General features: G+C 46.3%; 2 protein-coding genes across 4 annotated transcripts; both read left to right on the forward strand.

Moving 5' to 3' along the window:
- Window positions 1-3,077: 3,077 nt before the first annotated feature.
- Window positions 3,078-12,903, forward strand: MSH7 (MUTS homolog 7). 3 transcript variants are annotated; one of them, XM_087546471.1, is made up of 18 exons: window positions 3,078-3,459; window positions 4,443-5,538; window positions 6,026-6,121; window positions 6,588-6,643; window positions 7,266-7,332; window positions 7,909-8,004; window positions 8,519-8,647; window positions 8,726-8,759; window positions 8,825-8,872; window positions 8,953-9,149; window positions 9,759-9,885; window positions 10,009-10,151; window positions 10,272-10,286; window positions 10,461-10,646; window positions 10,773-11,159; window positions 11,249-11,345; window positions 11,715-11,842; window positions 12,163-12,903. In XM_087546471.1, exons 1-18 carry the CDS (start codon window positions 3,284-3,286, stop codon window positions 12,631-12,633), a joined length of 3,549 nt encoding a protein of 1,182 aa, XP_087402597.1. In that variant the 5' UTR covers window positions 3,078-3,283; the 3' UTR covers window positions 12,634-12,903. The 3 variants fall into 3 exon arrangements, with proteins under 3 accessions (XP_087402597.1, XP_048562203.2, XP_048562202.2); XM_048706246.2 differs by lacking the exon at window positions 10,272-10,286; XM_048706245.2 differs by having other exon boundaries at window positions 3,079-3,459; window positions 10,009-10,286.
- Window positions 12,904-13,490: 587 nt separating this feature from the next.
- On the forward strand, window positions 13,491-15,395 carry LOC147978696 (uncharacterized). Its single transcript, XM_087546472.1, has one exon. The coding sequence runs from the start codon at window positions 13,577-13,579 to the stop codon at window positions 15,260-15,262; it is 1,686 nt and encodes a 561-aa protein (XP_087402598.1). The 5' UTR covers window positions 13,491-13,576; the 3' UTR covers window positions 15,263-15,395.
- The last annotated feature ends 9,515 nt before the right edge of the window (window positions 15,396-24,910 follow it).

Here is a 24,910-nt window from a genome sequence, read left to right on the forward strand (position 1 = left end):
GCTACTAGAACAAGATCTGGATCCGGGCTGTGGGTGTTGGTCGTGGCCAATTTGTGCTTGGTGGAGAGGCGGTGGATCTGGCGCGTTTATATAGCGGGATAGGATTTGGGAGGGTGTTACGGGTCTGGTTCCCGGTCAAACGTGCCTGCCGGCCTTTTGCTTAGGCGCGTACGTAAAAGTCGTTTGCTCGGAAGCTTCTGCGGTGTTTCCACGTGGCTGGGACGAGGATGCCGCGTCCAAATCGAATCAGGTCAGCTTTGGCTTTGGCTTTGGCCAAGCGTCACCGATGAGAACTTCTAGTAGACTAGACTAGTCACCATCAATCAAGATTATTGAAACTGTCAAAATGTGCATACGAAAGAAAAATTAGAACCCCGCAAAAAAATTAAAAAAATTAGAAGGTACTCGTACTAGAAGAGGTGGACTGGTCTGGTCGCCTTGTGGTGCAAATGATGCACTAGCCGTTCCCTCAAAAAAAAAAATGATGCACTAGCCGTAGTTCACGTATTTAGACACTTCGCGAAAAGGCTAAAATAAGAGTAGGGAAAACGTGTGGCCAAACGTACTACACCACCTTGTCTATTGACCTCTTTCTTTTTCCAAACGAGAAAAATATATGGAATTCAAACTTCTCGGGTCAACAATAGGGCTACAATGTATATAAATCCCGTTAGGGTTGATCTTTTTCTCCATTTTATTACTCCCCCATTTCAAAATATAACCCATCTAGATATTTCAATGCGGACTACATATAAAGCAAAATAACTGAATCTACACTTTAAAATACATCTATACACATATGAATGCAGTATGTATCGAATCTCTAAAAAATCTTATATTTAGAAACGGCGGGAGTAGTTTTTATTTCTTCTCTATATTTTCTTTTTTGTTTGATATTTTTCATTATTCATGTACACAGAAATGTAAACAAATGTTTACATTTGTTATGAAATTTTAAAAAAGTGTTGGCGCATTTCGGAATGGTTCATCATATATTTTAGAAATATTCAACGAGTTCAGTGAAAAATTTCAACGTGTATCCGGAAAAAGTTTAGCATGTATTTAAAAAAATATTTAGCATATATTTAGAAAACGATGTTCGACATGTAATTGAAGAAATATTCTTATGTAAAAATATATGTCTATTTTAGATAAACAACAGATAGGGGGAATGAAAAAGTAAAATAAATAAAAGGAAAACATAAAAATGATCATTTAATTAATAAAGGTTACTGCATTTATTTTAAAAAATTCAATTGATTAATTAAAGTGCTCAATGCATTTTTATAAATCTGCTTGTAAATAGAAAAATAATCACGTTATTAAAAAAAGTGTTCAACACATTTAAAAAAATCACGTCATTAAGAAAAGTGTTTGATGCATTTTGTAAAAACAATCATATAACTATAGTTTCTTTTATAATTTTGAAAAGTGTTAGATGCACTTTTTTTCTAATGTTAATGTATTTTTAAAAGTGTTCCAAGAATTTTATAAAATGCTCCTATAATTTTTAAATAAGAACATTACGAAAAAGTTTCATGCGATCTAATTTTTTTTCATATCTTTTAAGTAAAACAGTAATGTAATTTAAAAGGAGCAATGTCTAAAATGTGGGCTTGTTGTTAAAATTGCGTTCATATAGTATAAATAAAAAACATACACAAAGAATAGAAAGGGAAATTTGAAAAAGTGTTCAACACATATAATTTTGATTTTTTAAAAAATCTTTGGGTAATTAAAAAAAGCAGGAATATATTAAATAATGAAAATAAAAAAATAAAGTTGGTAAGGTCTGAAAAATAAAAACAGATGTACCATAAAAAACCAAAAGGAAAGCGTTAGAGCACATGGAAACTAGATAAAAAACCAATGCATAAATCGTAAAAAAAGCACTGGGAACCTCTCCCTGTGAATCGTGCGCTACTGGGCGGAACAATTGTAGGCAAGCGAGTTATAACATTTGCTTTCCTTTCTATCTCAAGGTATTTTTGTTCTAGTAAAAGCTTAAGGCTAATACAGATGGTAAATACTAACACAAAGTTTTCAGTGATAGTAGTAGATGTTGTTCGAACTATTCCTTTTATTAGGATCAGAATTCCGATTCGGGCGTCCATTGCATTAGATAGGAGGGCGACCGCCCACATGTGTGCCTCTGGTAGGAGCTAGGATCCTACCCGGTCTAGGGCGTAGGTTGTACGGGAAGGGGGAGGGTTGACGGAGATGCGATAGCGGCTGCCGGCGGCGGGGCGCCATGGCGCGATGAAGAAAAGGCGGCGGAGGCGCAAGAGGCGGCTAGGGTTAAGTCTCCCGGCTCCCTTTGGGAAGCCGAGCAAATAATGATTGCTTCTTGCTTGATTAGATTGATACATCTCCTCTCCTTATATAGAGAGGTTTACTTGACTCCTAAGTAAACGATCATAACAACGATAAGATAATTGGGCTAAGCCCCTAATAATGATAAAATAACTTGGTCCACAACCCATTGGGCTAAACCCCTAATATGCCGGTCATAACAGCCTCCTAGGCAAGGCCATTTGTCGGAATTTTCAACCTTATTAGTTTTCCTCCAATTTTAAACTGGTTTCTGTTTGGTTCTTTTGGCTTTTGCACGGATTTACTTTTCTTTTCTCTCACCCTTTCCTTTTCCTTTTTTTTCATTTTAAATTTTGTTCTATATTTGTACACATGAATATGTTTTGAAAATACTGTGGACATTCTTAACACACCATGAACTTTTATCAATACATGGCAAATGAATATTTCCCAGTATATATTTTTATTTTTCTAAAATCATTTTTTTAGGAAAATATCATCAAATCAAACTTCTAAATAATAATAATAAGAACACCTCTAAGCTTATTGGGCAGCCCTTTAACGGGCTAATATAATAGAGTTGGTGTTTGCTCGTCTATTTTTATTTTTATTTTGGAGACAAGCTCACCTGTTTTGATGGCGTCAGAGGAATCCCACCGAAACAAATGCAGGGGCCCATCGTGTGAGGAGCGCGCTGGAAGCCCGGGCCGCCGATTTGGCACAACGCTTTCAGGCCTAGGCCCAAACCTCTCTTCTTCCCCGCACGCAGGGCGCGAGACGCGAGACGGCGGGGATTGAAAGCGGAAAACCCCCACCCAGTTCCCCTCTCCACCGCGCTCGCATTTCCCGCTCGGAAATTCCCCCAAATAATTTCATCTCCCTCCCATTCCCCTCTCCGCTACCACCTCCCAGAGAACCCCGCTCCTCCCGCCCGGACGGAGCCACCTCGAATCGAATCCCGGCCACCGCGATGCAGCCGCGGCGGCAGCAGCAGCAGTCCATCCTCCCCTTCCTCCACCCGCGCCAGGGCCCGGCGCAGGAGGCGCCCGGCGCCGGCAGGACCCCCGAGAGGCCCCCGCGCCCCCCCGCCGCGTCGTCGGTCGACGGCATCATGGAGCGTCTCGTGCGGCCGCCGTCGCAGGGGAGGTACGCGACCAATGCAGCTCCCGCCGTCCTAGGGTTTTGTCCGGGTTTGGGTGCCGTTTGATTGGGCTAGCTGCCGCGGTATCTGGCTAACGGGTCCGCGCGCGCATTCGCTTAGGTGGTTGCCGCTTGATAGTGGATGCCGATTCGGCCGATTTATCGTTCCATTGGTCTCCACATGTATTCTGCTGGAATTGCTTGAACCCCAAATTCTGGCGTGGCTTCATTTGTTGCGGGTAGCGCTATTGTGTGGCCGGTAGCAGCAGGGATGAGATCGATGCGAGTTTGCAGTTGCGCTGTCTTTTGACGGGCTTAGCTGCTGACCGCGACTGGTGTTTGGCCACTGCATGTGTTGTGCCTGATAGTTTACGGGCCGCGTTGTCATCCTCAGTTAGTCAGTTTGTTTTTGCTATTGCGTTGTCCTCATCAGTCGCCATGCTTGCTGCTAAATCCGTTTCTCTTAACTCCAATTTGCTTACTGACCGTGTCTCCTGGCTGTTGGATGGTGTTTTATGTGATCTATCTATGTTTTGATTCACATGGTTGTAGTTTTTGAGCATGGATAGATGATCCACCATAATTTTGCGAACCAAAGTAAACTTCAGGTTGGAAGCTGTTCCGTACAATCGAAAGGAAGAATCTGGTCTAATACACATCACCATTGATTGCAGATTCATATTTTGCATGTGGTTCACTCCATCTACATTGCAACTAGCCTTAAGCTTATTGGATTTTGGGTCCAGTGTTTAACTGTGCTAATCGTCCTTCACTTCAGTGCAAGCTTGGATTGCTGTAATGGACTATGGATTGTTTGGGTTGGATGCATTTGTTTCTGTGTTATTGGGTGTATGACAGGTGTATGTTATTGCCTTCTTGGTCCCTAAAGTTTCTTGTTTGTTTGTTTGCATCGGCAGATTTTCTGCTTATTTTGGAGAACACTTTTTTTTGCTGTGCCATCATGGTGATGCTCTCTGTGTTTGTTGCAGAAACAAAGATGCCGCTCAGATTAGAAATGCTGAGAGAGCCTTACCTGGTAGAAATGAAGATACCTCAAATGAGCAGCCAAGTGCATCATTCCCTGTACGGCACAATGGCAAATATAGCAGAGGAACTGTGTTATTTGCAGAACATAGCACGGATACCACTCCGCCACAGGAGCCATTGAAGTTCTCTGCAAGGTCTTCCACCGATGAATTTGTTAGAGCAAGCACGCTGTTCCCTGAACTTGGTTATCCAACTCTGCTTCAGGAGTGTCCGAAGAAGTTATCCTCAGAGTGCCCCAGCAACCAGTACGTTCAAGCTAATTCAGTGTTTGAAGCATTTGATGTACAAACACCGTCCCAGGATCCATTAAAGAGAATCTTTTCTGGGCCTTTTCATGGAGCAGATACACCTTTATCAGAGTATCGTTCATATCCAATTCCTTTGCAGCATCCATCGAAAAAGTCGTCATCGGGCTCTTCTAGTGGTGAATACCTTAGAGCAGTGACACCGCTTGGACTTGATTCGAATGATACTCCTATAGCGAAACACTCAAAGAAGCTATTCTCTGGGTCTTCAGACCATTCATACATTAAAGCAACTAATTTGTTTCCGGAATTTGATTCAAATGGAACTCCGCTGCAGAACCACTTGAATAAGTTCTCAGTATCTATGAATGGTAAGCATATTGGAGCACCTGCTACACTGTTTCCGGAACTTGATTCTGTTCTTCTGAAACCAGAAACTCCAGTGACACGAGCAGTGGCTCCTCGTGGGAAGAGAGTTCAACAGGATCAATGCATGACTGCCAATAACAGTCAGTCTCCTTTGTGGGGTTCAAATAAGAAGGTGAAATCAGCTCATTGTTCTCCAGCTGGGGAAATGGCTCATGATGAAATGGCTGAAAGTGCACGTAGTAAATTTGAATGGCTGAATCCTTTGAATATCAGGGATGCAAATAAAAGGCGGCCAGATGACCCACTTTATGACAAGAGAACTCTTTTTATTCCACCTGATGCACTGAGAAAGATGTCAACATCTCAAAAGCAATACTGGACTATTAAGTGCAAATATATGGATGTTCTCCTCTTCTTCAAAGTGGTAAATTCCATCATCATTGACTCATACACTGCATATATGCAGTATACTATCTGTAAGATTATCACGTTAAAGATTACTGCAATGCTAACTAGTATCTCTCATACCTTGGTGTCATACTGAGCTATTGCCTAACCCTATAATTATGAACTAGATGCATTTTTCTCATGGGACTACCGCACAATTCTTTGTTTACTTCTCATACTTAGACAGTTCTACTCAATTACTCCATGCATATTGACATATGCATCAGAAGTTAGACATTTATGAATGATGTTTGTTCTGGTTAATAGTCCAAAATGTTATTTGCTTTTATTTTGGGTTCCTTCATTTGTTCTTATCCTCTCAGTCTGCTTACACCTCACAGTTTTGAATGCTGCTTTGATCCCTCTCCCAGACTCCCCTGACCTCCAAAATTATCTAAGTTGACCAGTTATTTTCTGCTACTTGAGATATATAACCTACAGAAGTGTTTTTCCTGTATGTGTAGGGGAAGTTTTATGAGCTCTATGAAGTAGATGCTGAGATCGGCCAAAAGGAACTTGATTGGAAAATGACTATTAGTGGGGTTGGAAAATGCCGACAGGTAACTTAAGTCACAAACTGTGACCATTCTTATTTTGCCACTGGAATGCTTGGTTCTGATGTCTGAATGTCTGCTGTGCTGACCCTGCTAATATATACTCCCTCATGGTTGCTTGTTGGTTGAGTAATAAGTATCATTTGCTAGATCATTTGTCCTATAATATCATGTGTACGCTATATTATTTTGTATTATTTAGACAATACTCTCGGTAATGTAGTTCTATTGGCATTTTGGAGATGATTGGGTACATTGCTTCAAGCTTTTGGCAATACACCACTTCCTCCAGGGTCTATCCGCAGCAGCTTGTCTTTTTCATATTTTGTTGGCCACTATAGTAGCATTTCATGTTCTGTTTCAACTAATGCTTTTGTATTAAACACTCTTGAAGAAAAGGGAGTTTTATACAGCCTTTTAGTAAACACTCTCGCTGTGGTACATGAGGCTGACTTGTTCATCTTATGTGAAGGTTGGTATTTCAGAGAGTGGGATTGACGATGCTGTTGAAAAGCTTTTAGCTCGGGGGTAAACTTCTTAGTCTCCTTATGCTTTGCTCATTTTCAGCATTTTGATCTTAAAATTATCTTGAACATCAGCAAGTTCATGCACAGTTCTTCCGGTTGGTATTGATAGGCCATATGTTTGTTTCTATCGGTATTGTTGTTGATTATAATATGAGAAATGCACTCAAGATTGATTCCTTATTGGTTTCTGTGCCAGTGTCGTTGTGAAAAAAAAACTATATCTGTTCAGCTGCAAAATGCATTTAGTTCCATCTGAACGCTATATTTGAGTACTCCCTCCATTTCTGTATGCAAGGCCACTTTGGTTTTTCGTGTCAAACTTTGACTTATAATTTTGGTCAACAAAATACGGGTTATGTCATAAAAAATATATCATTGGAAAGTTCTTTCCAATGTGTATACATTGACATACTTTTTGTGGCATATAACTCACTTTTTGTTGGTAAATTTAATGGTCAAAATTAGACATAAAAAAAAAATGAAGCGGCCTTGTATACTGAAATGTATATGATATGATTTGTGATGTGACACATCCATTATAATACTGGATATAAATTACTTCTTGCTCTACTTTTATTTCTTTTGGTGGTTTGACTGCTGATCAATCTAGCATTTCCCTCCAGATATAAAGTTGGAAGGATAGAACAAATGGAATCTGCAGCACAGGCGAAATCTAGAGGACCAAATTCAGTAAGTTTTCCACTTCCATTCTTTTTTGGATGCCCTTTCAGAATGTGTGTAGTCAACACTTTGAAACTTTGACCACTAATATATTATTCCCTCCGTTCCTAAATATAAGCCCTTTAGAGATTCCAATGTGGACTACATACGGAGCAACATGAGTGAATCCACACACTAAAATACGTCTATATACATCCGTATGTAGTCTATATTGAAATCTCTAAAAAGTCATATATTTAGATTTTAGAAACGGAGGTATATACGCAATAGTATTTTGATTAATCTCGTGTAAATGTTATTACTAGATTGTCATAAAAAAGCTTAGAGGTCAGTACAGTTTTAAGAACTTACATTGACATGTGACTGCAAAACTAATGGTGAAGCACACACATTAGACACTCTCATGGTCTAAAACATGTAGTAGAATTGATCAAGGTAGTAGTTACATAACCTGTGGTCTGTGCAGCAGCACTTGAATGCATATATTAATATGTACCCTGGCATCTCCATGGACGGATGCACGTCCTTTCAAGTTACAAGAGATTGACTGTATATAAGTGTGACTTTTTTTTGTACTCCTGCAAGGTTATCGAAAGAAAGTTAGCTCATGTATCCACACCGTCAACTGCAGCTGACAGCAACATAGGGCCTGATGCTGTTCATCTTCTTGCATTGAAAGAGGTTTGCCTTTTTTAACAAAGCAATACATTGCATTTGGCAATATGATTTGGTATAATGTTTTGTATGTTCATCTGACGCACATGAGAAGACACAATACTACCACAAAAGCTAACCATCTGATAATAGAAAGAACACTATTTCCTCAAAAGACAGGAAAGAACTACAAACTCGTGGTCTTTGGACACAATGACCAAATAAATTTACATAGAAACATAGTGATAAATCTAAGTCTAGTTGATCACTGTGTATAAACATGTAAAATATTGTGGCAGTAGAAATATATGTAACTTGCAGAAGACAATCTTGATACTTAATTCAGCTATTGTTTTAGTAAAATGATATTTTCACTGTCCCTGTGAAACATGCAGTGTTATGTATCCTAGATTTTACGAGTCAGTTTTGTCCTGCAATTTGTTCACAAATTCTGTAATTCATCTTGAATTACTTTTATCAACATTTTTCATAGGTGATGTTGACCTAATGTAGCCAGTCCTTTTTTTTTGGGAATTTTCAGGTTACTCTAGCTTCTAATGGTTCTCGGGTCTACGGATTTGCTTTTCTAGATTATGCTGCACTTAAAATCTGGGTTGGTTCACTTCAAGATGATGATTCGTCTGCAGCTTTGGGGGCTTTGCTGGTGCAGGTAGGCGCTTTGCTGTAGCAATTTATTTGCTTTGGTTCAACAGATCAGAAATGATCATTCATCAGCATGCTTTTTCAGGTTTCCCCGAGGGAGATAATCTATGAATCCTCAGGTCAGTACATCTTTTATCTTGTAATCTCGATGTATTAAGAACTAATATTTGTTTTCTTTTGCCAGGCCTCTCAAGAGAAAGTCGTAAATCAATGATAAAATATGCCTCAGCAGGTAAAATGTTGTAATCTTTTGCTCTTTTAGTTTCTATTTTCACCTGGTTTCTTTGTTAAACATCTTTCTTCTAACTGCAGGCTCTGTGAAAATGCAACTGACCCCACTACCTGGGACAGGTTTCTCTGATGCCTCACAAATTCAAATGCTAGTACATTCTAAAGGATACTTTAAAGCATCAACAGATTCTTGGTTATCTGCATTGGATTATTCAGTGAATCGAGATGCAGTTATCTTTGCACTTGGTGGACTTATTGGTCATTTGACTAGACTTATGGTATACTTATCTTAATCCAACTCTCTCACTCCGAGTGCCTCTGTTGCAACATTTTCCTTTTCAGCAACACTTCAAATTGCTTCAGAACACTGTCATTAGACATCACTTTCCTGTTTCCTAGATACAACTAATTAGTACTCCCTCCATTCCACAATGTAGTGCTTCCTCTATCCACGTGCTCCAACTTTGACCGTAAATTTAACTACCAAGACCGATTGCGGCGGGAGCAAAAATTATATCAGTGAATTCGTATTCGAAAAAAGTTTTCAATTATATAATTTTTTCTCCCGCCGCAATTGGTCTCGTTGATTAAATTTATGGTCAAAGTTGGACCTCGGGAAGCGCGGGCGCACTATATTTTGGAATGGAGGGAGTATGTAATTTCTTTAATATATAATTTTTTTTCTCATTTTCTATGCTGACCATATCAACTTCACAAGTTATATGTGCAAAGGTGTTCTAGTTTTAAACTAGTATAATGTCAAAAAATTGTTTGCACAAATCATAGAGTAAATGATGTGCTTGCCTTTCTTTTTTTATTTGCTTGGGAAACGATTGTTTTCATAAGACTGCCTGTTTACGTTCTGATAAGCTACAATCTGGAAACAGCTAGACGATGCTCTAAAAAATGGGGAAGTCTTACCTTACAATGTGTACCAAACTTGTTTAAGGATGGATGGTCAGACTCTTGTGAACCTGGAGATTTTCGGCAATAACTTTGATGGTGGCTCATCAGGTAGGAGTTTGCCTTCTACCTATTTTCTTCTCTACTTATTTTTGCAGCCTGCTGTGACAATTTCCTAACATATCCAAACATAAAAACACAGATAAACTTTGTATTATATTTACTTTGTTTTAGGTACTCTGTACAAGCACCTCAATCACTGCATAACCGCATCTGGTAAGCGGCTTTTAAGAAGATGGATATGCCATCCACTAAAAGATGTCGATGCTATAAATAGAAGGCTTGATGTTGTTGAGGGTTTCATCCAACATTGTGGGGTAGGCTCTATTACACTTTATTATCTCCGGAAAATTCCTGACCTTGAGAGGTTACTTGGGCGAATCAGATCTACTGTTGGGCTAACATCTGCTGTCCTGTTGCCTTTTGTTGGTGAAAAGATATTAAAGAGGCGGGTTAGTGGTTGTTCTTTCTTTTTCATTCCCAGTCCTAAGCTTATCGTAGCTTAAAGTTCTCTTTTGTATGGATTAGATTCAATTAATGAGATGCCCATTTTTGCAAATTATGAAGTTTGCCTTTCTTGTATCTACACTACTGCTAATGACATGCAAATTTTCTGCATTTTCCAGATTAAAACGTTTGGCATGCTTATCAAGGGCCTCCGGGTTGGAATTGACTTATTAAGTGCCTTGCGTAGAGATGACCATGGCATCCCAGCGCTGTCAAAATCAGTTGATATTCCAACCCTGAGTTCTCTTGATGAATTAGTTCATCAGTTTGAAGAGGATATACGCAATGACTTTGAACAGTACCAGGTATGAATATGCTGGGAATTTCTTCGGACGCTATCTATCTAAGAAGCGGTCATTTCTTTTTCTAGTATTTGCTGTCTGTGTTTTGGACTTCCACAGTACTGATTGTGTGTTTTGAGTTTTTGACAGGATCATGATATCAAAGACGGTGATGCTACCACCTTCGCTAACTTAGTGGAACATTTTGTTGGAAAAGCTACCGAATGGTCTTTGGTAATCAATGCCATCAGCACTGTTGATGTCCTTAGGTCCTTTGCAGCAATGGCATTGTCATCATTTGGCACCATGTGCAGACCATGTATTCTGTTGAAAGACAAATCGCCTATACTTCGGATGAAGGGTCTATGGCATCCATATGCTTTTGCAGAAAGTGGAACTGGGCTTGTACCAAACGATTTGTCTCTTGGCCAGGATTTATCGGGTCATAATCGCTTTGCATTGTTGTTGACTGGTCCAAATATGGGAGGAAAATCTACAATAATGCGCGCTACCTGCTTGGCTATCGTGCTTGCCCAGGTATGTATAAATAAATCTGGTTATACCCTTTTGCTTGTTAACTCCTGGGCTCCCTATTTGGATGTATAAATGGAATTTCTTGTCTGCAGCTTGGCTGTTATGTCCCCTGCATATCATGTGAATTGACCCTTGCAGACTCCATCTTTACACGGCTAGGCGCAACGGATCGGATTATGTCTGGAGAAAGTAAGTAATCAGTGTTGCAAATCCTATTGCTTTTGGCGCAAAACAGGAGTTAAAAATGGATAAGGTCTTTATATGGGTTGTCCTACAACTGGATCTGGTCAGACATGGGTTTATTTTTTATTGTTCTGCATAAATAATATATTCTGACACTGGTTCCCAATAAAATGATACTTGTATAGTCAAATATACATTTGCACATAAATTATATAGCTATTTTTACATGGTATATCTGTTGAGTAAATCCATGGGTTCTCAATATTAACTTCTAAAGCACTTGTCAATTTTCTTTTGGCCGTACCATGAATCATGAGGTATGAGATGACAATGACCCTAACTTGGATTGTTACAACATTATTTGCGGTCTTGCAGGTACTTTTCTTGTCGAATGTAGTGAGACTGCATCTGTTCTTCAGAATGCAACTGAGGATTCTCTTGTCTTGCTTGATGAACTTGGCAGAGGAACTAGCACATTTGATGGATATGCGATTGCATATGCTGTAAGTCTTCCTTCAATCCATTACATCACCATGCTTGCCATACCCTTCAGTATGCCTTTTTCATGGTAGATGCTGTCGCCGTGTCTTTTAAGGTCACTGTCCGTATCAGTAGGCTACATAGCTTCAAGAACGATCTTATATTATGGGACGGAAGGAATAGTTTTGCATATCAGCCATTGATAGGACAGTCAGAAAACCGATCAATTTCGTACGTTCAACATGGCATATCAGCCATTACCGTGTGCTTTCTCATTGTTTTCACATCGTATCCATTTTCTGACAAACAATTTCGTGCTTCTGATGACTGTATTTTGCCTCAGGTATTCCGGCACCTGGTGGAACAGGTGCGATGCCGCCTGCTCTTCGCCACACACTACCACCCTCTCACCAAGGAGTTCGCCTCCCACCCCCACGTGAGCCTCCAGCACATGGCCTGCATGCTGAGGCCAAGGAGCGGCGGCAACGGCGAGATGGAGCTCACCTTCCTCTACCGGCTCGCGTCAGGCGCCTCCCCGGAGAGCTACGGCCTGCAGGTCGCCACGATGGCGGGGATCCCAAAGTCCATAGTGGAGAAGGCGGCGGTCGCGGGCGAGATGATGAAGTCAAGGATCGCGGGGAACTTCAGGTCGAGCGAAGGGCGAGCGGAGTTCTCCACCCTCCACGAGGACTGGCTGCAGACGATCCTGGCGATCGGCGGCGTCAAGGACGCGCACCTGGACGAGGACACCATGGACACGATGTTCTGCGTCGCCCAGGAGCTCAAGTCCCATTTCAGGAAAGTAGGAAGATGAGCGCTGAGAAGAGTCGCCACCAGTAATCATGTGTGGCATATCATTAGATGTAGCTAGTCTGCAGGAAGAAGATGAGCAACGAGAAAGTCGCTGCTCACCACTAATCATCAGTGTTTTAATCCGTCCCAGTCGACGGCTTGTACATATTCACCTCGCGTTTGTCATCGCAACCGCACCTGGGCCTGAGTTCATCTGAACTGTCAAAAATCATCTCGTAGTTTGTAATCACATGCACAATCCTAGTGATTAGTTGAGAGTTTTGACAAGGTTTGCCAAGATGAAGCACCAACACCTCAAGTATCATCGAACTCCATTTGCCTGGATGGACGGCTACAAAGCCCACTTGCAGAGAAAAGGGCTTACCGCCATCTGCCGCACACAAGCATCCCCGTGCACGCCGAGCTGTCCGTCCTCTCTTCCTACCACCCGCATCGCTTCTTTGCGAGCTCCTCGCCATTAATGAACAGCTGTACCATCCATTGCATCATCGTGCACGCACAGTTGCACAACACAGAGAGACACAGCTGTACAAATCACAGGCTAAAAGAAGTAAAGAAGGCAAGTAGGCAACCGATCAAGCTACCGCATACGCAGAACAGCTAGACATGCATGAGTAGCTTCTCGCTCACGGCCTCGAAAGTGAGAAACGCGGCGCTGGGCTGCGCAAACCAAAGCCTCCCGCCACAGGGCACTGCATTAAAAAGACGTAAGTTGAGCCACGTCAACGCTCCCTCGCCCTCATCCACCCGCCACCAAACCGAAAGCGCCCAATTTTAATCCAGAGCCGATGCAGCGCGTGCTCCTGCCGTTTATAAATACCCCGCGCGGCGCTTCTGGCTTCCCCAGCGCATGCACGCAGCGAGCGAGTAGCACCACAGAACTCTCCCACCCTTACCGTACGACGTTGATAGCGGCAGCCTCGCGGCTGAAAGGCGGCGTTCCGATGGGGAGCCGGGCAATGGCGTGCCTGCTGCTGCTGGCGCTTGCGTGGGCGGCGAGTGCTGCGGCGTGGGACAAGCCTGTGGTGTGGACCACGGGCACGGTTGGGCCGGAGGCGGAGGGCTGCGACAAGAAGAAGCACGGCAAGGGTGCTGGCGTTGGCGTAGGTGGTGGGATGGGAGGCGGCGTTGGTGCTGGAGGTGGAGCGGGCGGTCATGTCGGTGCAGGCGGAGGTATGGGAGGCGGTGGTGGGTTTGGGGGAGGAGGTGGCGCCGGCGGCGGCATGGGCAGCGGTGCCGGTGCAGGGTTTGGAAGCGGAGGAGGTGTGGGAGCGGGCGGTGGGCTCGGAGGTGGAGCGGGAGCGGGTGGTGGTGTTGGCGCTGGTGGTGGAGGTGGATTCGGAGGCGGAGCTGGCGGCGGCATGGGTAGCGGTGGTGGAGGTGGGTTTGGAGGAGGATCTGGCGGAGGAATGGGCGCTGGTGGTGGACTTGGAGGAGGAGCTGGAGCTGGAGATGGTGGAGGAATTGGTGGTGGCGGGGGACTTGGAGGAGGAGCTGGCGCAGGTGGTGGTGGAGGATTTGGCAGCGGCGGCGGATTCGGTGCTGGTGGTGGCGCAGGAGGTGGTGTTGGTAGCGGCGTAGGTCTTGGAGGCGGCGCCGGAGGCGGCATGGGTGGTGGCTCTGGTGGTGGCATTGGTGGAGGGAGCGGTGGAGGTTTTGGAGCCGGAGGTGGCATGAGTGGTGGTTCCGGTGGAGGCATAGGTGGCGGCGGGGGTATGGGTGGTGGTTCCGGTGGAGGCGTAGGTGGCGGAAGCGGTGGAGGCTTTGGTGGCGGTATGGGTGGTGGTTCCGGCGGAGGCATAGGTGGCGGGAGCGGTGGAGGCTTTGGTAGCGGCGGCGGTATGGGTGGTGGTTCCGGGGGAGGCATAGGCGATGACAACGGTGGAGGCCTTGGAGGTGGCAACGGTGTAGGTGGAGGGAAGGGCGGTGGTTTTGGAGGTGGCGGTGGAAGCGGTGGTGGATTTGGTGCTGGAGCCGGATCTGGTGCTGGAATGGGAGGCGGCTTTGGAGGCGGTGGAGGAAAAGGCGGTGGTTTTGGAGGTGGCAGTGGTGGTGGATTTGGTGCTGGAGCAGGTTCTGGTGTTGGAATGGGTGGCGGCTTCGGAGGCGGTGGTGGTGCAGGTAGTGGTTTTGGAGGCGGCCTCGGAGCTGGCAGTGGTATAGGTGGCGGTTTTGGAGGTGGAGGTGGCATAGGAGGTGGCTTTGGAGCCGGCGGAGGTGCAGGAGGCGGCTTTGGAAGTGGTGGTGGTGCGGGTGCAGGCATGGGAGCTGGTGTCGGAGGTGGCATCGGTGCTGGCAGTGGTAGCGGTATTGGTGGAGGTAGTGGATTGGGCAAGGGCGTTGGTGCTGGAGGCGGCATCGGAGCTGGCAGTGGCAGCGGTGTTGGTGTAGGTAGTGGATTGGGCAAGGGTGTTGATGCTGGAGGAGGGATTGAAGTTGGCGGAGGTGCTGGAGCCGGAAAGGGCCTTGCCACTAGAGGCGGTCTTGGAGCTGGCCGTGGCACTAGTGGAGATGGTAGAATGGGCCACAATGTTGGTGCTAAAGTTGGCGGTGGCGAGAGAAAACGTGGCGGAAAACACCATGGTGAAAGCAATAATGGCAGGAAAAAGAAGCAAGGGTGTTTAAACTGAGTTGTTGATGACGTGTTTGTAGATACACCTTAGTACAATTGTGTTATGCGTTGCTCAACTCCTTCCCTGTAATTTAAACTACTTATATGATTTAATTTTGGGAAGCTACTTATTTGATTGGTTATTATTAAAAGGGAGCCAATTCACAATATCCAATAAAAATTTCTTTTAACAATTTGTCAATCAAGTTCTAAATATATGATATTTCTATATCGTATGAGAAATTGTTATTTTAACCAGGTTAGTGCATCTCCAATGATGGCCCACAAATTTGCTCCGACATCCATATCCGCGGACAGGATGGACCAGACCGCGGCACGGATGCAGGAGGCGGCCATCTAACGATGCCTGCATACATTTCAAGTCGGGTTTCAACTAATGGGAAGAAATTCATGCAAACACGACGGATTTCATCAAAGTTAGGATAAAAAATAACATAATTGTTCATACATAGCATGCAAATAAGTCTACTACAACAATAATTCAAATTCAACGAGATTAACTGGATGTTCAACAAGTTCTTCGCAAACGGATCATCTCGTCCCACATATATTGCCCCTTCAGCTTCATTCAACAATGTATGTGCGTAAATTTCCGTCTCTCTAGCCTGTGGTACATCACTTCAGCGTGTACGGGCTACACAATGTGTAGATCAATATTGAATGAATGAATGAATCAATCAACAAGTTGAGCAAGAAGAAGCAAAACTTCTGATCTCCTTGGATGTTGCTGCGCAATGACCACCTTGCCTCCAGCATATCAACAGCATCACAAAACTCGGCGACGGTGGTTTAGATGGCATACCATCGATACGATAATGACTTCACATTGCGATCATGGATGATGTGCATGTTGTTGGGCGTAACGTGTTTTCGCGCGTGAAATGAATCATGCACGCGCTGCCAGAACGGCCCCCTCTGCTCCCGCCTATGAAATCTGCATATACGACCAACCACACATCGCAAAACAACTCGTCCTCCACGGCCGAGTAACCCGCCATCCTTTGTACTCTAAAAAAGTGACATTGCGTTCGAAAATAAGCCCATTGGCATTTGACGGGACACCTACCGGGTGTGGTATTCGCCATGGTCGACGTCGACCAGGGGGGAGGGAGTGTACCTGGCTACGAACATGTCCTGGGTGGACAACGCCATCGTAAAGGTGAGCGGGTGCTGAAGGAAATATGCCCTAGAGGCAATAATAAAGTTGTTATTTATATTTTCTTATATCATGATAAATGTTTATTATTCATGCTAGAATTGTATTAACCGGAAACTTAGTACATGTGTGAATACATAGACAAACAGAGTGTCCCTAGTATGCCTCTACTTGACTAGCTCGTTAAATCAAAGATGGTTAAGTTTCCTAACCATAGACATGTGTTGTCATTTGATGAACGGGATCACATCATTAGAGAATGATATGATGGACAAGACCTATACGTTAGCTTAGCATAATGATCGTTTAGTTTTATTGCTATTGCTTTCTTCATGACTTATACATGTTCCTCTGACTATGAGATTATGCAACTCCCGAATACCGGAGGACACTGTCGGTGTCAAAACCGGCGGATCTCGGGTAGGGGGTCCCGAACTGTGCGTCTAGGCCGGATGGTAACAGGAGGCAGGGGACACAATGTTTTACCCAGGTTCGGGCCCTCTTGATGGAGGTAAAACCCTACGTCCTACTTGATTAATATTGATGATATGGGTAGTACAAGAGTAGATCTACCATGAGATCAGAGAGGCTAAACCCTAGAAGCTAGCTTATGGTATGATAGTATGTTCGTCCTATGGACTAAAACCCTCCGGTTTATATAGACACCGAAGAGGGCTAGGGTTACACAGAGTCGGTTACAATGGGAGGAGATCTACATATCCGTATTGCCAAGCTTGCCTTACATGCCAAGGAAAGTCCCATCCGGACACGGGAAGAAGTCTTCAATCTTGTATCTTCATAGTCCAAGAGTCCGGCCAAAGGTTATAGTCCGGCCATCCGGACACCCCCTAATCTAGGACTCCCTCAGTAGCCCCTGAACCAGGCTTCAATGACGACGAGTCCGGCGCGCAGATTGTCTTCGGCATTGCAAGGCGGGTTCCTCCTCCGAATACTTCATAGAAGATTTTGAACACAAGGATAGTGTCCGGCTCTGCAAAATAAGTTCCACATACTGTCATAGAGAGAATAACATTTACACAAATCTTAATCTGCTGACACGTTTTGGCAACATGACATTATGCCATGGCCCGGTGCTTATTCGAACCGTTTTTCTTCAACTAGCTCCACACATAACGCGAGGCGGTTTCTTGACACGTCTTGTCAAAGCAGAGATCGTGTTCCCCCAATTACGGGATTCTCATTAATACGGTCATGGGTAACCCAACCGTGTCTAGGACTCCTAGATTATAGACAAGTCCCAAACGACTATGGAGAGGACGCTTGATATTCACCCTCTTTATAAAGGGACAAGGCTTTTACTTTTTTCCCTCCCGTGTTCAATCGAATCCTTCCTCCTCCTCGAGTTCTAACACCCAAAGCCCAGGTCAGGTGCTCCGGATCTTCAACCATGTCCGGATCTAGCCTTCAAGGCCGATGGATGCCCTCCTCCGTTACGGAAGAAGACATCAAGAAGTTGAGGGAGGCCAGATACCTGATCGCCGAGGTTTCGCATCGGCTGCCTGCCCGAGGGCAGGTCGTCCCTACTCCTGAACCCAACGAGAACGCCGTGTTCGTCTCCCACTTCCTCCGAGGCCTAGGCCTCACTCTGGATCCCTTCGTCAAGGGTTTGATGTTCTATTACGGGCTAGATTTCCACGATCTAGATCCGGACTCCTTTCTCCACATCTCGACATTTATTGTCGTGTGTGAGGCCTTCCTCCGCATTACCCCTCACTTCGGCCTGTGGCTCAAGACCTTTGAAGTGAAGCCGAAGATGATCGAGGGGCAACATGCAGCGTGCGGAGGCGCGTCAATAAGCAAGCTGGTAGGAGCTCCGTGGCCGAAAGGTTCCCTTCCAGAGGTGTCCGGATTATGGCAACGGGAGTGGTTTTACATCACGACTCCCAGAAGTGCCAAGTGGGCGGCTGCCCCCGCTTTCCGCTCGGGCCCCCCACCACAACTGATGTCATGGATTAGCAGAGGACTGAGCTGGGGTCCAGCCAAGGACGTGCCTATACTGCAAAGCTGCATTCAAGATCTCTTCGAGGGAGATTTTAATTTGGTTGTGGTAGTGCAAGTTATGCTGGTTCGTCGAGTCCAGCCCTGCAAACGCCGGCCCCTTCGCTTGTGGGAGTTTAACCCAGAAGGACCGCGTGCCATTCAAAGCTTCCTCGGCCTGACGCACGAGGAGATGTACAAGTCATTCTTCGGACCTCAAATAGAGTGTCCGAATACTACCGAGGACGTGGGCCTAAGCAGTAACCACGCCGCCGAGCAAGTAAGTAATCCTCTAGCCGAACACACCGTCCTTTATTCATCATGAAGTTATTTCTGAGAGATCGCTCTTTGACTAGGACTGGCTAACAAAGGCGAAGATGATTCGGTGTTCGGCCCCCCTCCCTAAGGGTTTGGAAAATCCGGTATTGGAAAATATGCTCGAGCTCGCACCTTGCCCGGAGCCCTCGAAGGAAGATACAGGGGGGAATAATATGGGCGGAAGCGGGCCCCCATCGCTGCCAGTTCCAACCAAGGGAATGAGCGCCTCCATAAAGGAGGATAACCGGGGGAGGAAGAGGACTGCTTTCGAGGATCCGGAAGCCGAGGCCTCCAAACGAGAGAAGAAGTCTCCAACAGAGGGTCCTGCCTCGGGGGGGTGCTCTTGCCGCACAAAGTCCATGGGGGGATCAGCCCTCCAACGAGTCGTAAGTGATCCAAAAAATACTTTAATAGTAAAGGTATACTATCTTTCTTCTGAGAAAATAACCGCCGCATATATCTTGCAGTTCGGGTCTTAGCCCTTCTCAGCTGAGCTCGTCTTCGGGGGATCTTCTTCCGGAGATGATGGAGAGTGAAACGCCTCCCCCGGACTCCTCCGCTCAAGAAGCGGGCGACCCCAAAGTGTCGTCACGGAGGGCCTCTCCGGATCCGGTGAGGCTAGAAGATAATCCCATAGTCCCCCGAAGTCCCCAGCGTCCGGCTCTCGAAGAGAGCAAACAAAAGAGTCCGTCACCGTCTGGTATGCGGTCGGACGTTCTGACGGAGCTGTTGGGGTGAGCGGCCATCTCAGAAGAACACCGTACGCTGATGGGTACGGTGATGGAAAGAATTTCGTCCGCCGAAAGCGGATTACATGACGCCTTTATGAGTCTACTGACAGACTTTGAGGTACATGAAATAATATTTGATAGTACCGCACATGTTAGGTGTGCCCTGTGTAGATAGTAGCCCCTGAGACTCTGGTTGTCGTCGAGAACGGCGGCGAACAGAGGATCATAGTCCCAGGCAATAACCAGACTGCCTTTATGTGCAGGTGGTGGAAGCTCCGGTGGCTAGCCGGATTAGTGAGTTTGCCGAATTAAAGCGGCAACTGGATGCGGCAGACACCGACATCGAGCTTGTTAACAAGCGGCTTGACGAATCACAGGGTAAGTAATGTTTTCTGGTGAATGTCACATAATAAGAGCAGCATGATGCCAGTATCTTTAATATGTTGTGGCTGCAGACGGAGCTGCCATCGTGGAGACCCTTCGGGCGGAACTCGCCCGAGCCAAGGAACAAGCGAGGGTTAGTAATGCAGCTGCTTTGAAGGCGGCCGAAGAGTTAAGAGCCGAGAAGGCCGCCCATTGCGAAAGCAAAGATGGCCAAGATGGCCGTAGAATTAAAAGGCACTGCCGACCATTGCCAGTTCCTTGAAGAAGAGAACCGAGTGAAGGCAGTGGACCTTGAGAAGGCCACTATGGCGACCAAAGACAGTCGCTCTGCTATGAGGGCGAAGAAGGAGGAGCTGCGCGAAGCCGGGGATATTGCGGCTGGGAAGCCCTTTCTGCTGTGGAGGAAGTTCGGAGATCCGCGGTATGCCCCTCTGGATCGGCTGTGGAGTTTGGCAGACGCATATATGGACTTGGCGGCGAGCGCTGTCGATGCGGTCAAATACTTCCAAGATCAATCAGATCATGAAGTGGACAAGCTATTCTGGTCGCAATTCAACGTTCCAGAGCGTCCGCTTCCCTTGACTGATCAGCTAGCCGAATGGGCCGAACTTAATAGGTTGTCCGAACTCGCCATGAGGTCTGTTGTAGATCATTTGTGTCCGGAGAAGCCGAAGCCGAACAACTATTTCAGCTTAGTGCAGCAGTTCCTTGGTGCGGTGCCGCGCATCAACGCGATGAAGAGGTCGACGTGCATAGAAGGCTCGCGGATGGCCTTTGCCCGTGTCAAGGCATACTGGGCGGAGATGGATGCTACCACTGTTGCGGCGCAAGGTTCGGCCATAGGCCGAGTAGCTGCCGAGCACTATTTTGAAGAGGTTCTTGAGGGTGCTTGTTTGATAGAGTCCCAGTGCTCGAAGAATATTATGTTTGAATGACATGTATTCCCATTGTAAACACAATGTTTTTATGAAATATAGTAAGGCTGTATGTATACTTTTGCCGGAAAGTAATGTGATGCCTCCTGTGCGGCCGTTTATGTATATATGTATATAACCTGAAAGATTGCAGTCGTCGGCTTTAACCCCCACGCATATAATGCGGAGGTGCTCGCAAAAAATGCGTGTTCACACTTAACCCAACGTCTTGGTCCTATTAAGGAGGTGATAGCACAGCGAACGAGGCAACCGGACTATAATGCTTTAACACTTTCACTTAGCCATAGGAGTTTGACAGTGGGGCTACTAGATAGCCCCTGGTGGCTCCGCACTCTCCCGATCTTGGGGTGCGTACATGCCTGGCCGGAAAACGGCCCTTTGTTAAGGCGGAGGAATTCTAACATTCCGATAGGTCATCGAGTGGTTGACCAGTCTCACGCTATATCATGACAGTCAGTTTTCGGCTTTCTCTACTGAGGTGCTCGTCCGGATGAACCAGGGCACAATCGCAGTAGTTCTCCTGGTGCTGCCTTAGCCGATAAAGTGGAACGTAAGGCACCAAAACACAGGAGCCGGGCAAACCCAACATTTGACCAAAGACAATGATTCGGAGCTGATGCATATAAGGCCAAACTCGCGACGCCGAACAGTCCCTAAGGTATTCGGTCTTTATGGTATAAACCGGGCCTAAATAGTGCCCCTTGTAAGAAGCCCCTTGTGTCCAGGTACGTGCATTATTCTGATGTGGCCACATGCCAAGACGTCAGCATCCTTCTCAATTGTGCTGAGAATTCGAGGGATGTGTATCAACAAGAGACAGTAAAAAAGGTTTACGCAGGGTCTTAATCTAAAAAGAATCCTTGGAGCGGGTCCCTGCTGCACGTCTGCGCATGTGTCTCTGTTGCGCCATATCCTGGACGGGTGTAGCACAATGGTCATTTGTCTGCGTGCGTTGAGCCCCTTGTATTTGTAATGGGGGTGTGGCCATCAATCCGGTACAAATTACATATAGCAGCGCCGGACTCGTCTAACCGCGTCCGTGGTCTTGACGACCTATCAAATGCTTTAGTTGGTGAGGCCGTTTTTAGTGTGCGGCTGCCAAGGCAGTCGCATTCTCTTCGGCACGCAAAGATCGCTTAATATTTCTGTTCATTGTAATGATGCCACATGGACCGGGCATCTTGAGCGTGAGGGAAGCATAATGCGGTATTACATTAAAACGAGCAAAAGCTTCGCGTCCAAGTAGTGCTTGATAACCGCTTTGGAACGGAGCAATGTGGAAGGTTAAATGTTCGCTATGGGAGTTATCGGGGAAGCCGAATATAACCTTTAGTAGCAGGGAGCCCGTGCAGTGAGCCCCTGGGCCCGACGTTACTCCTTTAAAGGTAGTGTTGCTATGGCAAATTTTCGTTGGGTCTATCCCCATTTCGCGAATTGTATCCTGGTATATCAGGTTTAAACTACTGCCACCGTCCATCAGGACTCGTGTAAAGTGGTATCCGTTAATTATTGGGTCTAATACCAGGGCAGCCCATCCTGCACGCCGGATACTTGCTGAGTAATCACGATGGTCGAAAGTGATCATTCGAGACGACCAGTGGTAGGACTTCGCTATGATAGGCCCTTGGGCGTGTCTCTCTGGGAGTGCCGCTTTGCTTCCCTTGATCACGTGTAACACGTTGACTGTTTTGACTTCTGGTGGAAACTTCTTTTGTTCCCTAGTGTCTTGCTTGAGAGGCTCATCCTCGTCTTCGCTTGGTGTATCCTCCCCCTTGTGTACGGCGTTGAGCTTGCCGGACTGCTTGAAGACCCAACATTCTCTGTGGGTATGATTAGCGGGTTTACCAGGGGTGCTATGGATCTGACAAACTTGGTCCAGAATTTTGTTTAGGCTGGACAGTTCGTCTCTGGCGCCTTTAGAGGGCGGCTTTTGCTGACTTGGCCGAGAGCTTTTGAATCCGGCGTTTACTGCCGTGCTCTTCGTGCTGTCTTCTTTATTCCGGCGTTTGTTATTGTTGTTGCACCGTGATTTCCTGTTTCCATCTCTAGCTTCGGATGTACTGGGGTCGCTGGTGCTGCATCTGGCTAGCCAGCTATCCTCACCCGCGCAAAAGCGGGTCATGAGGCTTGTTAATGCTGCCATTGTTCTCGGTTTTTCTTGGCCGAGGTGTCTGGCAAGCCATTTGTCACGGACGCTATGCTTAAAAGCTGCCAAGGCTTCAGCGTCCGGACAGTCGACTATTTGGTTCTTTTTAGTAAGAAACCTATTCCAAAGCTTTTGGGCTGACTCTCCGGGCTGTTGAGTTATATGACTCAAATCGTCCGCGTCGGGAGGTCGGACATAAGTCCCTTGAAAATTTGCCCGAAAAGCGTCTTCGAGCTCTTCCCAGCTTCCAATGGAGTTTTCGGGGAGGCTTTTAAGCCAGTGCCGAGCTGGCCCTTTGAGTTTGAGGGGTAAGTATTTAATGGCGTGGAGATCGTCTCCTCGAGCCATATGGATGTGGAGGATATAGTCCTCAATCCAGACCCCAGGATCTGTTGTTCCGTCGTATGCCTCTATGTTTACGGGTTTGAATCCCTCTGGAAATTCATGGTCCAGCACCTCATCGGTGAAACATAGGGGGTGTGCGGCGCCCCTGTATCTGGGTGTACCGCGTTGTTCAGATGTTTGTTGAGTTGCATCATATGCTGGAGCGCGTTTGCGTGGTCCATAGATGGATCTGGTTGCGCCGTCCTTTTGATGCGAGCCCTCGCGTGGATCACATATTGGCTTGTGTGCGGCATTGCTTACCGCTCTATGTTGGCCGTGAGGTCATCTATCCGGCCAGGTGGCCGTTTTGGTTTTTGGTTGTGGGGGATCTAGGGCCTCCTCATCGAATTCGGGTAGCAACTTCTGCTTCGGGTAGCTCTTGGTGGGGCGATTACCACCATACTTCGCTGCTGTGTTGAGTACTTTACTCCATCTGATTTGGAGTGTGTCCTGCACAGCCTTGAGCCTTTGCTTCTGCTTTTTTAGACTCCTCGCGGTGGCAACAAGCCTTTGACGGGCATTCTGTTGCTCCGGGTGCCTGTCCGGCGTTATGTCATCCAGACTATTATCTTTGACATAATCAGTTTGTTCGGTTTGATTCTCTGTATTGCCGTGGTCCGACAGTGGTTCACCCTGCTCCAACGCTGGGTCTGTATGATCGTTATTTCTTCCGAGGCGGGATTTGGGGTGGCGCTTACGCCGCCGCTTTGATTGCTTCTCGAGGGGACAACCCTTCGTTGCGTCCTTCCGTTCCTCGTCGTCGTTTTCTTTTGGTGTGTCCACCATGTATACATCATGTGATGAGGTGGGCGTCCAGTGCCCTATGGGCAGTGGTTCCTCTTTGTCTCTCGCATCATCATCCATACCGTCGATGTTTTTGGAGTCGAAGTTGAGCATGTCGGTTAAGTCATCGACAGTGGCTACTAAGTGGGTGGTGGGTGGGTCGCGAATTTCTTCGTCGTCCGCATCCCAGTCCTGCCGGACATAGTTTGGATAGGATCCTCCTGATAAGGAGAGAGACCTTAACGAGTTTAGTATGTCGCCAAAGGGTGAGTGCTGAAAAATATCCACGAAGGTAAACTCCATGATCGGCGCCCAATCGGATTCGATAGGAACGGGCGCATGCGGTTCGGAGTCCGTGGCCGGAGAAGGATCCGGCAGTTTAACAGCACGACTCTCGTGCAAGGTAAGGTCGATGTTCGGCTCGATCACCGCTGAGGGTAAGGCCTCCGTGGCGGGTTCCATCCACCCATCCGCGGAAGGCGCAACTGGCTCCGAATTGAGGGTCGGAGCGGCTGCCGGTGCGATCTCCTTAACACTATCCGATGGGAGAGCTAAGTCATACTCATCGTGACCGCGTGGCGCACAAGGCAGAGGCTCGAATCCGTCAAAGATCAAATCTCCACGGATATCGGCCGTGTAGTTTAAGCTTCCAAACCTGACCTGGTGGCCAGGGGCGTAACTTTCAATCTGCTCCAGATGGCCAAGCGAATTGGCCCGCAGTGCGAAGCCGCCGAACATGAAGATCTGTCCGGGGAGAAAAGTCTCACCTTGGACTGCGTCGCTATCGATGATAGCAGGAGCCATCAAGCCT

Source organism: Triticum urartu, chromosome 3A (genome assembly GCF_056163025.1).
Source record: "Triticum urartu cultivar PI428250 chromosome 3A, HENAU_Tu73, whole genome shotgun sequence".
In the NCBI taxonomy this organism is placed as follows: domain Eukaryota; kingdom Viridiplantae; phylum Streptophyta; class Magnoliopsida; order Poales; family Poaceae; genus Triticum; species Triticum urartu.